Source organism: Thyridium curvatum (genome assembly GCF_004353045.1).
Source record: "Thyridium curvatum strain D216 chromosome Unknown NODE_2_length_892811_cov_85.036431, whole genome shotgun sequence".
Classification (NCBI taxonomy): domain Eukaryota; kingdom Fungi; phylum Ascomycota; class Sordariomycetes; order Thyridiales; family Thyridiaceae; genus Thyridium; species Thyridium curvatum.
This window is the reverse complement of record NW_022156757.1, coordinates 286,533-303,191: the sequence shown is the minus strand read 5'-3', so window position 1 is coordinate 303,191 and position 16,659 is coordinate 286,533. Positions and strand designations below refer to the sequence as shown.

General features: G+C 56.8%; 7 protein-coding genes across 7 annotated transcripts; 3 read left to right on the top strand and 4 right to left on the bottom strand.

Moving 5' to 3' along the window:
* Nucleotides 1–346: 346 nt before the first annotated feature.
* Nucleotides 347–1,219, top strand: E0L32_000503 (uncharacterized protein; the record flags this gene model as incomplete). Its single annotated transcript, XM_031139514.1, has 1 exon — nucleotides 347–1,219. The coding sequence occupies one exon, from the start codon at nucleotides 347–349 to the stop codon at nucleotides 1,217–1,219; it is 873 nt and encodes a 290-aa protein (XP_030995820.1).
* Nucleotides 1,220–1,456: 237 nt separating this feature from the next.
* On the bottom strand, nucleotides 1,457–4,673 carry E0L32_000502 (uncharacterized protein; the record flags this gene model as incomplete). The annotated part of the gene is made up of 7 exons (XM_031139503.1): nucleotides 1,457–2,366; nucleotides 2,434–3,028; nucleotides 3,094–3,176; nucleotides 3,217–3,386; nucleotides 3,939–4,238; nucleotides 4,316–4,391; nucleotides 4,489–4,673. 7 exons carry the CDS (start codon nucleotides 4,671–4,673, stop codon nucleotides 1,457–1,459), a joined length of 2,319 nt encoding a protein of 772 aa, XP_030995819.1.
* Nucleotides 4,674–6,188: 1,515 nt separating this feature from the next.
* On the top strand, nucleotides 6,189–8,276 carry E0L32_000501 (uncharacterized protein; the record flags this gene model as incomplete). The annotated part of the gene is made up of 1 exon (XM_031139492.1): nucleotides 6,189–8,276. The coding sequence occupies one exon, from the start codon at nucleotides 6,189–6,191 to the stop codon at nucleotides 8,274–8,276; it is 2,088 nt and encodes a 695-aa protein (XP_030995818.1).
* A 355-nt stretch (nucleotides 8,277–8,631) lies between these two features.
* E0L32_000500 (uncharacterized protein) lies at nucleotides 8,632–10,590 on the bottom strand (the record flags this gene model as incomplete). The annotated part of the gene is made up of 1 exon (XM_031139481.1): nucleotides 8,632–10,590. The coding sequence occupies one exon, from the start codon at nucleotides 10,588–10,590 to the stop codon at nucleotides 8,632–8,634; it is 1,959 nt and encodes a 652-aa protein (XP_030995817.1).
* A 606-nt stretch (nucleotides 10,591–11,196) lies between these two features.
* E0L32_000499 (uncharacterized protein) lies at nucleotides 11,197–12,316 on the bottom strand (the record flags this gene model as incomplete). Its single annotated transcript, XM_031139470.1, has 6 exons — nucleotides 11,197–11,240; nucleotides 11,304–11,556; nucleotides 11,612–11,672; nucleotides 11,732–11,985; nucleotides 12,054–12,083; nucleotides 12,164–12,316. The coding sequence occupies 6 exons, from the start codon at nucleotides 12,314–12,316 to the stop codon at nucleotides 11,197–11,199; spliced, it is 795 nt and encodes a 264-aa protein (XP_030995816.1).
* An 834-nt stretch (nucleotides 12,317–13,150) lies between these two features.
* On the bottom strand, nucleotides 13,151–13,666 carry E0L32_000498 (uncharacterized protein; the record flags this gene model as incomplete). The annotated part of the gene is made up of 1 exon (XM_031139459.1): nucleotides 13,151–13,666. The coding sequence occupies one exon, from the start codon at nucleotides 13,664–13,666 to the stop codon at nucleotides 13,151–13,153; it is 516 nt and encodes a 171-aa protein (XP_030995815.1).
* Nucleotides 13,667–14,467: 801 nt separating this feature from the next.
* Nucleotides 14,468–16,387, top strand: E0L32_000497 (uncharacterized protein; the record flags this gene model as incomplete). Its single annotated transcript, XM_031139446.1, has 1 exon — nucleotides 14,468–16,387. One exon carries the CDS (start codon nucleotides 14,468–14,470, stop codon nucleotides 16,385–16,387), a length of 1,920 nt encoding a protein of 639 aa, XP_030995814.1.
* Between the last annotated feature and the right edge of the window lie 272 nt (nucleotides 16,388–16,659).

Sequence of the window (16,659 nt, the reverse complement as noted above, 5' to 3'; positions counted from 1 at the left end):
CTTCCGATGTAATGGAAATCAAGAGTTGGCCCTTCGAAGATAGGTTCAGGTTTCGGCGAAGACAGACGCTGAGTTCAAGCAAGTGGCATGGTCATTTTGCGGAATCGCCTTTTCGGTCCGTGTTCGTGACGTCTTGTAAACAGCTAGCTTCACGGGCCAGCCCAATCGACCCAAGATTTCCTTCCCCGACGACCTTTGAGCTTTAAGGCTCCCGGACAACCCTGTGGATCCTCCCCTCCTTTCGTCATTCATCATTCGGAAACGGTGATATCAAACTTCATCCTCCAACTACCAACCAACATCTCTCTTCCCAAGCAGAATCGCCCAGTGCATCCCAAACCTCACAATGGCATCCCCGCCACCCACCGCTGCCACCGGCGGTAGCCCAGGCGGCACCGGCAGCAGCTCCAAGATGTCGCGCTATGACCTCATCAACCGTAGCGAAAAGGGCACCAGCGCCGCGGGCCTCCTCACCTTCGTCGGCCTGCGCGCCCTCGACCCCTTCCTGCAGTACAAGATCCTCGCCGGGGGGTGGGGCGCCGCGGTCCTCTCCAGGCTCGGCCTCGCCGTCGTCGCCGGCCAGCCCGCCGCGCGCACGGGCGTGTCGCTGATCGACGGCCTCGGCCTGTCCCTGCCGCAGCTCGTTGTCCTGGCCATGGCGGTCGGCTCCGTCGCCAAGCAGGTCTTCTGGGTCGCGTACCTGAACAACGAGGTCTTCGGGCCGGGCCCCGCCGCCGTCGTCACCGTGTACAACGCGCTCTTCAACTCGGCCAACTCGCTCATGCTCACGGCGGCCGCCACCTCGGCCGCCCTGTACGCCGGTGCCGGTGGCGTCCGCATTCCCGGCCTCGGCTTCCTGCCGCTGCCCGTCGCCGCCGGCGCCGCCCTGTACGCCGCCGGCGTCACCGCCGAGACGGCCGCCGAGCTGCAGCGTAAGCGGTTCAAGGACGACCCGGCCAACAGGGGCCGCATCTGCGACCGGGGCCTGTGGGGCCTGGTGCGCCACGCCAACTACGCCGGCTACGCCGTCTGGCGCGCGGGCTACTGCCTCGCCAGCGGCGGGTTGGCGGCCCTCTTCACCGTCGGCATGCAGCCCTTTGTCGACTTTTCGACGCGGGCGATCCCCACGATGGACGAGTACATGACGGGGAGGTACGGCGAGCGTTGGGCGCAGTACAAGAGGGATGTGCCGTACAGGCTGATTCCGGGGTTGTGGTAATGGAGTGCGCATGTCGTCGTGGGCGGTCGTCCAACCAAAAGATTCTTGTGCTGTGTATGTGTATGATCAGAGATTGTAACGACTGGCATATATACAGTCCTGTGATTCGTTATTCCTGACTTCGAGCTTCAACGCTAACATATGCTGTCTAATGTTCTATATGCCGGTATCATATGGGACAGGCACAGTCGAGTGTATTGTCGTCATGCACCACTACTTCCCAGAAAAACATGCCTCTCACATACTGTCCTCGGCCCGCTTACTCCTGACCCTCGTCCAGTTGTCGTGCTCGGCCTTGCCGCCGCGCTCCTCCAGGCCCATGCCGCGCTCGACCCACTCCTTGCTGCCCATCTCGGTGAGGCGCGACAGCGCCCTGCCGAACGCAAAGGCCTCCTCCTCGCCCGTGAACAGGTTCGTGTTCTTGAGCGACGCGGCGTTGTGCTCGAGCCCCTCCATCATGTGGCTCATGACCTCCTCGACGTCCTCGGACGAGCCCCGGTCGAGCTCGGCCGCGGCGGCCTCCTGGTCCTTGCCCTCGGCTTTCGCCTTTTGCCGCAGCGACTCGCGCAGCTCCTCGCGCGAGACGAAGAGCTCCGACAGCGGCACGGCCGTCGTCAGCACGAGCTTGGCGTGCGACTCGTACACGGCGTCGATGAAGGTGATGAAGCGGCGCGCCAGGTCGCGCTGGCGGTACGTCATGCCGGGGATGTCGGTGACGACGAAGGCGTCGTAGGAGCGCATGAGCTCGATGTAGTCGGCGGCCGAGGTGGGCCGGCCGATGAGCTCGTCAAAGGTGAACCAGGCGCAGCGGCCCGAGACGCGCGGCACGATGATGTCGCGGCCCCAGACGCGCTGGGTCTCGGAGTGCGGCTCGGGGCTCTCCGGGTCGCCGAGGAAGCGGAACCACTTCTCGGCGTGGGAGGCGGCGTGCGAGTCGAGCGGGGTGTGGTAGACGCCCGAGGGCGGGCGCGGGATCTTGCGGTAGTCGGTCGGGGAGTCGAGGTTGATGACGTGCAGGCGCTTCTTGAGGAGGTGGATGGCCGGGATGAAGGACTCGCGCTGGATGCCGTTCTTGTACAGCTCGTCCGGGTGTCTGTTGGATGTGGTGACGAGGACGACGCCGTGCGACATGAGGGCCTCGAGCAGTCTGGTGACGACCATTAGTTTCGCCTGGCCGGCTGTGACAAGTACATCTAATGATTCGAAGGTCTTACCTCCGCAGAATCATGGCATCTGCCACGTCTGTACATTGAAACTCGTCAAAACATAGTACATTGCCGTGCTCCGCGATATCAGCCGCAACAAACGGCACGGCGTCGATGTCGTTGCCGTACTCCATCTTCATGCGGTGTAACCGTCGGTGCACATCCTGCATAAAGTTGTGGAAGTGTATTCTCGTCTTGGAGCGCACGCTGCTGGGGAGGGTATCGTAGAAGAGGTCCATCAACATGGTCTTGCCGCTGCCCACGTCGCCGTACAGGTACAGCCCTCGGGGAAGGTCGCTAGGAATGTCTTGCAGCTTGCTATTATCGCCGCCCTTCCCTCCGAACAGGGAGCCGAAGAGCGACTTCTTCGGCTTGAGGGTTTCTAAGCTCGGGTGGACAATCGGCCTGGCTTTGTAGTGCCGTAGCTCGTTGTGGAGGTTCTCGAGGTTCTGGATGATGCCTGTCACAATAGTGTCAGCGCGAAGCGCGTTCAGCGTCCAATTGACAATGGCGGACCAACCTCGCTGATGTTCGTCATTGCGCAATCTGCCCTCGGCGACTCGGCGATCATACTCTTGAATGGGGCTTCTATCTTCGTGATTTACTACAGCCAATTGTCAGCATGTTGGCCCGACCTTGGGCCCTCGCGCAGTCCAGTTCGCATCGTACCATTCTCGACCGTGCTGGCGGCTACCGATGCGCGCCTCCGCTGGCCCGCGACAAAGGCAGCCGGCAGGGCCAGGCGCGATGCTCTGTGATTTGTGAAAGAGGCATTGGGTATCGCAATCGCACGCGGCACACTTCTCGTTGTCTGCAGACCCCTCGCCTGTATCAGCGCGTGGCGCCTCGGGTGTCTGCAAAGACTGTGGCGCGATCGTAAGAGGGGATGAGGCCGGAGGAGAGGGGTTGGCCTCGGACACGCGACCATTCTTGCCCGCATTACATCCGCAAGATATACCGTGCTATGCAATGTTCTAGACTATATGCAGGATGCGATCCGCCTGTTCCAGAAATACTAGGCAAAAAGATTAGAAAGAGAAAAAGTTGAAGAATTGACGGCATTAGATCTGGTATCCGCCAGGCCATGGACTAGAGATTAGGTTAGCCGAGAAGCGGGATCTGAGCCTTTTCCTTGTCTTGCGAGATCACCCCAGAGCCGCTAAGATAAAGACTCGTCCCCAGTAAAACCCTCGAAAGGACACAACGTCATTTGCCTGTGCTTCTCGCGGCGTTGGCTCGGGAATCCGGGGTCAGCCTAGGTGAACTCATGCAGCATTGGCAGCAGCCTTTAAATGCGTTTCTTTGCACGAACGACAAAGCGCAAAGAAAAAGGCAAAAATCACTTGCAGTAATGATGACTCCAAAACTATGTGAGAGACATTTTCGCTTGAATGAATGACAACGCTACAATACAATACAGTCATGATTTCCACCTTTTTTCATAACACCTTTTTTGTCCAGTTCGGCAAGATCATATTGACGCCACAATTTTAGGCCAGGAAAGCAGCCATGACCAAGGCACCAGCGAGGCTTCCGAACCCGGCCTTAACACGGTCGCTGCCGGACTTGGGAGTGCCAGTTGCGGTGGTCGCAGGGGGCTTGTTGGTGCCGGACGCACCGGCCTTGAGGCTGCCGCCGAAGACGGACGCGGGAGCGCTGGAGCTCTGGGTCTTGTTGGCGGCACTGCCGTAGGTCTGCAAGCTCTTGGTCCCGGCGCCGTTGACAACTCCGTACATGCCGCTCTGGCAGTGCTTCCCGGTGGTGCAGTAGAAGACCATGGGGTCGGTGCTGTTGACCGTCACGCTGAAGGTGTTCTGTGTCGCCCGATAGTTCAGCTTGCTGTCCGATCATGATCTATAGGTATAGGGTCTGGTCATCGGAGGAGACTTACACCGGTCTGTCCCTTGGCAACGGGGACATAGCCAGAGAAGAAGCCGCCCGTGGTGGCAGGGGCACAGGGCTTGTCACTGCAAATATCAAGTCAGACATTGGTTACCTTGGTCGAGTGGCCACTGAAGCTCGCAAAGGCCCAGCAGGAGCACGAAGGAACGGCCATGTACTCACAAGTTACCCATAGCAACCGAGTGGTTCATCGGGTAGAACTCAAACTCCAAGACATCACCCTTGGCTGCGGTGACGCTGTTGGGCGTGAAGCTGAGGCCGCCGCTGCCAACCTTGATCTGGATGGTCTTGGCCTGTGCCTGGACGGCCAGGGCAGCAGTAATAGCGAGCTTGATGAAAGAGTGCATTGTGGATGGCTAAGAGTATTGGATGGTCGAGAAGTGGATCGAGGATCTTGTCTATCTTTGTTTGTCTGATGTTCTGGAGCAATTGGTTCGGGTTCTCATTTGCATTGGGTGATGAGAGGCACTCTTTATATATCTGATGAGGATGTCTTTGTTCCTGTTCCGGCAGCAGCTTCCCCCGCCGCCACTGTCCGATGTTTCGGACTTGTCATCAGGGATCATAGCTCTTTGTCCCGTCCCGGGGGGCCGACACCCGCGCTTACAGGACAGAGAACATCCGATCAGATTAGTTGGGGAAAGCCCCGAGACCCGTATCCCTGTCTTCGATAGGTTCCAGACCCAAAGGATCTGAATATAGAATCGTGCCCCTTGACTATTCCCGCCCGGGCGAAGCTCCCATACCATCAAGGGAGGAATGGAATATACGAGCCAGGCAATCAAAAGTCATCCAAGGCCAACGTTTGCGGCCGCGGTTGCACGATGCAAAGCTACATCAGGTCTGGCTGGGACAATTTGGAAACGGTGGTCCGTATGTTTCGAGCCTCCTTAAACTGCTGCCTTGTGGTAGAGGATGCGCCAGGCCTCGACACGGAGCCAGGCCGGGCAGTTGGAAGCTCGGTACGCTCCATCTTGCCAGACTAGCAGAGGCTACGCCAGGAGCATGAGTGTCATGGTCGCCGAGGAACTGCTGAATGTGGAGTTTGTGCCGTCACATCGGCTCGAGATTGGCTGGGAGGGTCGGCAAATCATGCCATGAAACTATCCGGAAACCGTTCCCACACGGCAACACAGATCGCCCGCACGGATGCTTGGCACTGAAACACATGGCACCTGGGATTTGTAGAGAGGGAGCGCAGGGTGGTATTTATTAGGGCAACAAGCTTTGTGTTTCGTAGCTCCGTGGTAGCGCGTGCCGTCCGTCAGCACGAGTCAGCAGAAGTGCGATTGTACGAAGGCAACAGCATATTGATTGTCGTGGAATGCAGCTCCAAGCGGTGCTCTTTCTGGATAAGTGGCGATTCTCCGCGGAGCTGGAAGGATTGGATGAAGGAGAAGAGCAGCACAAAAGGCTGGCCGTATCTGGAGAGCGGTAGAAGCTGATTGATCGGAGAATTGATCTTGTCTTGGGGAGGCGGAGCATGTACACCAGGTACTGATTGATCTCCAGCAACCTGAAGCGTGGAATTGAAGTAGTCTGGATTTTGCATAACTGTGTCAAAGTCTGGGTGCCCAGGCCCAGATCCGGCGATCAGCCGGATCAACGATCACCGCCCGCAGACAGCTGCAGGGGGATTAGTGCAGGTTTTAGCGGTCTGCCAGAAAAACGTGGGGTAGAGGCTGACCGCCTTTGACAACCCGGCAGAAAACACAAAATTCTGAGGTCTCCACTAAAATTTCATGTAGAATTGAACGCCGCCAAGTAGCACCTGCGCCTCAACAGCCACCACCACCACCACCACCACCATTGCGTAAGAAGGTGATCTTCTCTTACCACCTTACACCGTAAAGCCGATCAAAATGGCGCGTAAACAGAGTTCAAAGCGTGATGCTTCGTCTTCGGACAAGATCACCGACTCGAGGTTTGCCAACTTCGAGTCCGACCCTCGATTCCGCTTGCCCTCCAAGAGCAAGACCAAGACCAAGGTCGACAAGCGCTTCCAGCACATGTTCACATCGAAAGACTTCACAGAGTCGGCCAAGGTCGACCGTTACGGACGCAAACTCAAGTCCGACAATAAGAAGAAAGCTCTGAAACAACTCTACCAAGCTGAAGAGGAGGACGAGGACGATGAGGAGGGCGAGGACGATGATGTGGTGCGCGAGGAGCTGCGGAAGGCAGAGGTCAAAGATCCTGCACGAGGAGGTGGCTTCTCTGCTTCAGAGTCCGACTCGGACTCGGACAGCGGAGAGGAAAGCGAAGAGGAGCCCGAGCCCGAGGTCGAGGAGGCGGCCGACATGCAGCGCTTCCGGAACGAACAGGCCGAGGTGCCTCTGGGCGATGTCACGAATCGCATAGCCATTGTCAACCTCGATTGGGACTACATCAAATCAGTCGATCTATTTGCAATGTTCTCGAGTTTCGCTCCCTCGGGAGGTCGGATAGAAAGGGTCTCCATCTACCCAAGCGAGTTTGGCAAGGAGCGCATGCAGCGGGAGGAGCTCGAGGGGCCGCCAAAGGAGATCTTCAAGAACGATGCCAAGGATGACGATGACGACTCGTCCGACGATAGCAGCGACGAGGAAGATAGTGATGACGAAAGCGACGATGAGGAGGTCAAGAAGGACCTGATCGAGGAGGGCAACGACCAGGATTTTGACAGCGATGCGCTTAGGTCCTACCAGCTGGACAGGTTGAGATACTACTACGCCGTCATGGTCTGCTCAGACAAGTCGACAGCGCAGGCCATCTATGAAGCCACAGATGGCAGAGAATACCAAACCTCGTCAAACTTCCTCGACCTGCGATTCGTTCCCGACGACGTCACTTTCGACGATGAACCCAGAGACGAGTGTGACGTCGTCCCCGCCGGCTACAAGCCCATCGAGTTTGTCACAGATGCCCTACAGCACTCCAAGGTGAAGCTCACCTGGGACATGCATCCCGAGGAGGCGGCGCGGCAAGAGACCATCAAGAAGGCATTCACCGGCAGCCGAGCTGACATCGCCGAGAATGACCTCAACGCTTATCTGGCCAGCGACAGCGATGGGGAGGATGAAGAGGAGGTGTTTGAGCCGGAAGCCGCAGCGGAGGACGAGCCAAAGCTGAGCAAGAAAGAGCTTGCTCGCAGGAAGATGCGGGAGGCTCTCGGTCTCAGCGACGACCCTGCACCGAAATCCAGCAAGTCTGGTCCGGTCGGCGATATGCAGATCACTTTTACCTCAGCCCTCACTGAGAAAGCCGACGGCAAGAAGAAGGATGACGAGGAGGAGACTACCCGCGAGAAGTACATCAGAAAGGAGAAGGAGAGGAAAGAGAAGCGTAGGCAGAAGGCCAAGGCAGCCCGAGGGGATGGCGAGGCCGAGGAGGAAGCAGCGGAGGAGGAGGATCTTGGCTTCGACGACCCATTCTTCACGTCCGAGCCGGCGTCCAAGACAACCAAGTCCTCGATACGGAAGGAGGAGCGCCTCAAGAAGCGTGAGGCTAGGGAGGCCGAGGAGGCGGAGAAGGCTGCTGAGAAGGCGCAGCTGGAACTCATCATGGCCGATGACGGCAACGACGGTGCCCCGCGCCTTGGCCACTTCGACATGAATGAGATCATCAAGGCCGAGAAGAAGAAGAACAAGAAGGGAAAGAAGGGCAAGAAGGGCATCGAGGACCGCGGCGGCCTACAAGAGGACTTTGTCATGGATGTTGGAGGCGACAAGCGTTTCGAGGCTCTCTTTGAAGAGCACGAGTACGCAGTCGATCCCTCCAATCCCAAGTTCACTTCCACTCCCAGCATGAAGAAGCTGCTTGAGGAGGGCAGGAAGAAGAGGAAAGCGGTAGATGATGATGAGGTTCCCGATCGGCGGAGCCAAAAGGCCAAGAAAGCCAAGGCTACAAAAGCAGATGATGCGACGGATCTGGTGAAGTCTATCAAGAACAAGTACCGCAAGGACAAATGAGCTGTTCACATAGAAATCAATAAAGCATAGAGCTCAGATGTCTCGATGAGTTTCATACGTGTGCATTTCATCACACATCAAGCCCTCATACATTGGGCGTGTCATTAATTGTGAGAGGCCTCCAACCGTCGCATTTATGGGAAAATCTGTTGCCAGATACCATTCAATTCATTACCATGTCTAGTCCCATGTCCCATATTCCAATCCTTCCCATGCTCCGATACTCGCTATGCACGATCAACATAATCCGCCCATGGTAGATGCATCATCCCATTCCATCACCCAAGCCAAACCCCTCCTTCGCCCAACCGTGTCGTCACACCTCTGATGCGCGCTCCTCCTCGTCGCATGAGTTTCAACCCATGTCCACATCCCGGACGTCATCGTCCTCCCGGTCGCGGCCGTCGTCCCGCAGCCCGAAATCCCTGCCTACGTTGATCTTGCGCATCAGCAGCGTGAACTTGACGTCGGCACCAAGGTGCAGCGCGCAGGCGTACTCCTCGGGCGACACGCCGTACGCCCAGTGCATCTCGTTGCCCCAGGCCTTGACGCGGTAGGGCCACACGGCGACCGCGGTGACGGTGCGCAGGCGCGGGTGCGGGTGCGTCGTCGTCTTGCTCAGCCGGCGCGCCATGCAGCGGAGCAGGTCGCCCATGAGCTCCTTGTCCTGCCTGCTGCTCCGAAATCGGCCCCAGCGGCGGCGGTCGGGCAGGATGCGGCAGCTCCACCAGTCGATCAGGGTGAGGTTGACGAGGGACTTGGGGAACCGGACCACGAGAGGATTGACCAGGTCGTGCGACGGGGGCCCGCCCCCAGGAGGATCGACCAGGTCGCCCGAGGACGACCCTTCCGAGGATTGGTCGGCCTCGGCGGCGGACTGGAGTAGTTCCTCCATTGCCTGCGGCCGGCGGAATAACTGCTGCAGGGTTATCGTCAGGTCGGTGAGGTTGTCCAACAGCCGCACGCTGGTCAGGTGGGCGTCCCGGGGTGAACCGAACATGTAGATGGAGGCCCGCTGGTCGAGCAACAGGTCCAGGCGCAGAGTGCGGAGCGATCTTGTCCACTTCTTCAGCAGCTCGTTGGGCTTTGTCCCGTCCATGGGGATCTTGACTTGCCAGAAATACGGCTGGAGATGGAAGCAGGCGATGCCGTCAGTGCGGAGGCGCAGGTGCTTCATGACCTCGTTGTCGACGAGGACTTCGGACAGTCTCGTGAAGGTGTTTGGGTGCTCCATCAAGATGTCTAGCGAGGTTACCCGGTTTCCGAGGGGCTCTGCAGGCTGGCTGGAGAGGGATGGACTCAGGTCGAATACTGCGGTGTCATTCTGCCTCCAGGCCGAGTGTGCCGGCCAGTCCCAGTCGAAGATGAGCTTCTTGATAATGGGCATCAGAACGGCGGCGTTCTCTGAAGACCCACTATCGTCACCAACAGCCCGCCGCTTGGTGCCCCTGGTCCGATTCTGTGCCAGTGCCATGATCCCCTGGTGGGCAGCGATCATGGCAGAAGGGAGCTGGACATATCGGTCCGGTCCCACAGTCTCGCAGGTCATCTGTTGCCAGAAACGCCTCCAGAACCACCTCAGCCAGGGCAGGCCGGCCGGCCAAGTGGGCGGCCGCGTTTGAAGGCGGATGCACTCCAGTTGCGGCAGGTAATGCAGCAGGAGAAAGACGACTGCATGGTGATAGTCTAAGCAAGGTCTCCGGTCGTTGGAGAGCTCCTGTACAAAGCGCCGCAGCCTGGCCTCGCGAAAACTCTCGGGAGGTCGGGAGAAGCTGTGCGTGGTGCTAAGAACCTGTTTCAGGTGGTAGTACTGATCGGTATTTCCTGGTGTCTCGCACAGCACGTAGCGAACAACGAGGCTTCGGATCAGGGGCCGCAGGCCTGGGTTCTGGATGACCTGTCTGGCCAGGCGGGTCAGGCTATGCTGGTTCTTGATAGCCACGTTCTTGTACATGAACGGGTATGCCACCGAAGAAATGCGTCTCGACACTAGGCACAGGCGATAAAAGGCCTCGCGGCTCTCTGGGCAGCTCAGGTCTGTTGAGTCGTCTTTGTCCACGGGGATAATATGCGACAGGATCTTGTGCAAGATCTCTGTCGGCAGCGACTCAAGCTGAGATGGCGGCGTGATCAGTCTCATGTCACCAAACTTGTTGATAACAGTCTGCATCTCCTCGTCGCCATTCCTCGAGTTGACCAGTTGCCAGGTGACATTGTTCGGGTTGGCTCTGGATGGGCGAATCTCTTGTTTCTCCGCCTGCGCGATCTCGATAAAGCTGCCGTCACCCAAGAGTCGTCGCTTGGTTGGCTCCATTCTTCTGCGAACACTGGTGCTCAGGTGTTTGGGATAACAGAAAAAGAGTGTGTATCAGCTGCTTGATGCTAATAGAGAAGGTTGAAAGGGGCAGAGAGTCTGAAGAATGAAATGGGTAAAAGGGTTGTGGAGAGGTTGAAGGGAAAAGAGATGCTGAAGGGAAAAGAGAGGTTGAAGGGAAAGAGAGGTTGCGGGAATGGTGAGGGAAAAGTGAGTGAAGAGTGAGTGAAGAGGGTGGTGGAAAAGTTGACAGTTGAAGAAGGGTGTGCGTGTGTGGTAGGAAGCAGGAGTTGGTTGTTGATTGTCAGGTCTGATTTATATAGACAAGAGGACGTGAATTTGTTTTGAAAAGAGAAATTGAAGGACAAGTGATTCACCAAATCCAGACATCAGACAATTCACAGAGAAGTTAATTGACAGACTCAACACTTCAAGCGCTAGCAACAATTCAGAATTGCATTGAATAGCGAAAGCTCGGTCCCTCGAGAATCAACTGGAATAATTGCTCCTGCCTGGTTGCACGCACAATTCAGAATGACTTCTTTTCCAGCGATACTATTGACTTCTCTCAATCTCCCTGCCAAAAAGCCAGCCAATAACGGCTCCTTAGCAACTAAAGACCTTGGGCCCTGGAATGATGTATGTCTGGGCTGGAAACAAAACATTTGGGTTAGTTTTAACTCCCCCATCCAATGTTACGATCGAAAGCTCACGTTTGTATGCATCATAGGTAATGCCAGGGTCGCTTCCCTTGTAGGCTCCAGGGAAGGCGACGAGGTTTGACGAAGGCACGGTCGAACCGCCACCGGTGACCTGAAGCTGGTGGCATCCTGGGTAAAACTGCGCACCGGGGTACTGAGACGAGGCGTGTAGAGCGATGATCTCGTGGCGCACGAGGTAGTAGCCGCTCTTGAGGCATGAAGGAATATTGTACACGTAACTCGAGCCTGGTCTCATGAACGGGGTCTGCAAAGGCCATCAGTATACTAGTGATATCGGGCACTGGAGAGAGAACACTTACGGTTGCCCAGTTGTTCGATGTGCCATCGCGACCACCCTCCTTGATCTTGAACCAAACAGCTCTGAGTGTTCAGCGTAGTTAGCAATTGCATCTCCCGATAGACATAATATCATTGCATACGAGGTTCCAGGCTGCCAACTCTGGCATCCAGAATCAGGACATCGAGCCATGTACGTGATGACCGGACCGACGTGCGAGTCGGGCCAAAGTGTCCAATGCAGAGTCACAGCCGAGCCAGCTGCGGCAGGGGCGTGTAGGGGCGCCGGCTTAGAGCCGACCGTGCCGCCCGCCGACCATCCGTTACACTGAATGTCGATCAAGGTGACGTCTTGGACGGGGCCATTGCCAGGGATCGGTCGTTCAACACGTTGAGGCTAATCAGAGGAGTGTTTAGTCAGTGTTCTCGACGGAGAATTTGACAACGTAATCTGGCAATACGTACTGCCGGGTTCATATAGGGGTCAGAATATGGCTATGGATTTGGTGTCAGCTACAGTAAGTGCTCGATGGTGGCGGGTTACCATAGGTGGCAGTAGATTTACCTGATAGAACTATATTGTCAAGATCGTTAGTAATGATCAAACAGTGTTTGGATGTGGAGGGCGGGCTTGCCTGGTAATAGTTGCCTCCGATGGTTGCATTGTCGACATAGCCATGGGCAGCAACCAGCCCTACCGCACCGAGAACAACAGCAAGAGACTTCATGGTGCCGAAACCGTTGTCCACAAGAAAGTTTGAAGAGGTAAGTTTAGTTGAATTGTCGTAGTGCTATGAGTTTATGTCTCGTTGCTGGAAAAAGTGTTGAGCTTCTGTCCCTTCTTATATAAGTCTTCTCCCTCCCCTTGTATTTCGATTGATCCTTGTTCTCTATGTATTGTCCCTTTGTGCGAAGAAAAGTGGCCGGATGAGAGCGCCATATCGTGGGAAAAGAAATCCACCAATTTCCATACCCCGGACCGTTCTGATGAAACAGGAAATCGCCAAGATTCCGGAGCGTACAGTTACCGCGGACCGCATCGATCCGCAAACGTTTTTGAGGATGCAACTCCGCAAGTAGACACATCCCCGGGCGGTTTCCCCACCAATAGCAGCCGTCTTGACTCCCGGCATGGATTCGTCCACAGCCTGGCTTCCGGGTTGGGGCTGGTCTCGTCGAACAGTAATTGGTGTCATGAGCACAACTCGTACCCACATGTCCCTCAGCTTTAAACCGCCGCGTTGCACTTCGCAAACGTGCGCGTATGCTGGACATCTCTTGGATCGGCCATCGTCGATCCGTCGGATGTTGAAGCACGGACCGGCGATCCGGGAGGGGCCGAGTAAGAGCCGTCAAGAACCGCCGAACCCGATGTCCTGTCCCACGAGCCAATGCCTCTGCATATGCGTTGACAGTGTGCTCGAAGTTAATAAGTCTCTTGTAGAGCAAAGTCGGAATGAAAGCCATTGGGGGTCTGATGTAGCAATGATGGCGCCAAGAACCTGGATGCTGTGACTCTGCCAATGCCTCCAGACCATTCCATTCCGGTGGTGGCGCTGCAGCTACGCATCATCCTGTTCACCTTCTTTCTTGACCTTCATCCACTCCTTCTGCTCCTTCAGAAACTCCTCCTTCCGCTTCTGGTACCCCTCGTGTGCACGGCACCGCTCCCACACGGCCCGGAAGGTGCGGCTCGCCTCCTCTTTCTCCGCCTTGTCTGCGTGCGCCGCGCTCTTGGGCAGCTCCTCCCGCGACCCGGGCCTGTACTTGCGCCCTCCGGCGTGGTTGGCGTAGCGCTTGGCCCGCGTCATGCCCATCTGGATGAACTTGCGCGCCATGTCCATGCCCACAAAGTCCCCCGCGGCGTCGTAGGCCTCGAAGCGCCCCCAGAGGTCGTCGGCGCTGCGCCGGGCGATGGCCGGCGTGCGGAAGCGCCACAGCGGCAGGAGGGCCGACTTGTAGGGCTCAAAGGTCAGGACGCCCTGCTCGCCGCGGCCGATGCGGTAGGACATCCGGGGGGCGAGCGGGGGCATCTCCGGCTTAGACTCGGAGGCCTTGCTAGAGGGTGGGACAGCCATCGAGGCACGGCTTGCCCTCTGTTTTGCAGATGGAGACAATGGTATTATTGGCAACAATGGGTTTAAGTAATCGGGCAGGCTTGGTTTGTCCTCGGGGTTTGAAACAATTGTTTGGCTGTAATAGTCATAAATCGCATTCATCAAGTGTCTTTGGCGCCAGCAATCATGATGTCATGACTCCATGTCACACTCATCCAGGCTACGAACTACCTATTGATTGACATGTAACTGACTGGGATCAAACCAAGTCAACATTACAATGTTTCACAATTTTGATTATTTGCCCCGAGCCTTGTATACTATGATATCTAGGTTGTCCAAGTTTCCAGAGACTGCAGTTAGTCATTCACTTTTGGTGGTTCGGGGGATTTTGAGATGACTGCAAGAGTCTGAAGACACCACGGCACTGATGTTGCAAAGGTTGATTAGATCTTCACAGAATATTATAGAGTGGATACAGACCGATATTGCAACGTTGGTGGAGGGAATAAGAGTGAATTTGAGCTCTCAGGTGAGTCAGAGCTATCAGAGGGAATTAGAGCTCTCAGAGTGAGCAAGAGCTATCAAAGTGAATTAGAGCTGGGATGTTCAACAACAAACGCGTAAATCCCTCTTTCATACGCGGCGGTGCATAAAACAACAGTGAAGGATCTCAAAGGGCACCAATACCTCATATCTTTTCCCACAGTCATCCTCCTTATCCCAAATTCTCTTCTACATACCGTAGATCAAGAGGGAACTTCATCACAGCCAATATATTGGACCATTCGAACCACACATCGCACAGTCAACCCGCTCGCCATGCATCAGTACAAGCAATTCAACAACGAGAAGGTCCAGTACACAAGCATCCCGGACTCCAAATCCAGGACTGATGGATACCCTGGGCTGAGCAGAGACCAACTGACGAATGGATCCCGAGAGGTCGTGGACAACTTGGCAGAGCCCTTCGGAAAGATCGCAATCCGTTCATCATTCGAGAGCCTACCAAATGAGCTACTGCGAAAGATCTTTGGATACATTCACGACGAGATAGAGCGCGTGTCTAGGCCAAAGCTTGCCGAAATAGGCAGCACAACTTTCCACAGACTCTGTCTTGTGTCGAGGCGGATCTACCCAGTGGCACGCGAGTTCTTGTATAGAACGGTAGTCGTGACGGACAAACAGCTCTTCTTGCTGTATCGGCAGCTCATGCGGGACGAAGCAGCCCACTCGCTGATTCGCAACTTTATGTGCGTCTCGGACTTGACTCCCGATACCTCGATACATTGCGGGTCCATGGGGCACACCCAGCTGATACACAGCAAGCTGGTCCAGACATCTTTGACGGCAGTCACCTGCAGCAGAGACCTGGCGAAGACGGCGAACATGCAGAGGATCCACAAGATGCATGCCGAGCTCATGAGGTCGATGCCCTGCTTTGACGTGCTTCTCGGTGTCACATACATCCTCCTGCACTGCATGCCACGGGTAGGGTACCTGGTTCTCCATCTGCCTATCCCTCCGCTCTTCGACTCTTTACAGGATGTCAACTGGTTCTGGGGCCGGCTCTGGTCGCGCACGAGCTTCGCGAGTCTCTCCAAAGAAGCAAGGCGCATGGCCCCAGCCTACGTCGAGACTACGGCCGCCACTGTACAGACAGCCCCCAAGGTCATCTCGGCGAAACGCGCGTGGGATAGTGATTCCTATTCCTACTCGTTGGACAACGCTCTGGCGGCGCCGGCACCGTGGGCGGGCAAGATCCTCTCCAGTCTCCGCTACATGTTCCTCTCGCACCACTGGAAGGGCGCCAACGTTCAGTTCCCCGTCGTCGACTGGACCGAGTACAAGTTCGACTACCCCTTACGCGGCAAAGCGGACGCCTCACTCCGCGAGCTGCCGGTGAGGCTGACGGCCAGCGTCTCCGACTGGCGCGGCATCCAGGCCCTCTGGCTATCGACAGCGCAGAACACCAATCTGAGGACGCTGTCCGTCATGACGCCGACAGTCGCGTACCTCCACGACCCAGCCGCCACCTCCCGCCTCATCGAGCAGTCCCCCGGCGTGCTGACCCCGATGGACGCCGCGCTCTCGCGCTGGACGCACTCTCTCCGCACGCTCCACCTGGACTGCATGTTCTCCCAGCCCCTCTGCGACACCGTCTACGGCAACCCGGCCCTCCCGCCCGCGCTCTACAGCATCGCGGCCATGTCCCACCTCAGGGAGCTGACGATCACGACCGAGGCGGCCTTCGGCGACCCGTGGGACATGTCGGACCAGATGAACCAGTTCGACGACCCGGTCGACGACGACGCCGACGCCGCCGACGCCTTCCTCGCGCGCCGCCTGCCGGCCTCGCTCGAGATCCTGACCATCGTCGAGTGGTGGAGCATGCACGTGCCGCGCTGGCCGAGGCTCGAGCTCCCGGGCGTCTACGAGCGGTACCACGTCGACGCCATGATGGCCGACTTCCTCTGCTGCGCGCCGCACATCCTGGGCCGGACGCACCCGCGCCTGAAGCAGCTCACCATGGTCGGGCTGTGCGCCGTCGTGGCGGGGACGGGCGAGCTCCTGTATGACAACAGCAGGCACTGGGTCGATTCGAGCTGCGCGGAGGACTACGCCAAGTGTTTCCACGAAATTGGCGTCAGGCTTCGTCTCCAGCTACGACTGATTCAGGTGGATGACAAGGGCAACCTGACGCAAGAGATCGACCCGTCTGAGGAAGTGATGGAAGCCTGAGGATGGAGGGTTGAGAACGCGCGGGAGAGCTTGAAGATGCCCCCCCTGTGGGAGTGGGATTGGACTACTTTGTATGATATTGGGAATATCCTCAAGTACTTGTATTTCGTACCTCTTAAGTGTCTAGGGATAGACTGCCCTACCGCCCGCAAAACAGATAGCATAGATACCCAAAGAAACAGAAGCAATGAATCATGACACTCAAATTATCATCAAATTGCTCGGCTCTATCTATATCCACCACCCAGGTCTGTATCGTACCAAATAACTGA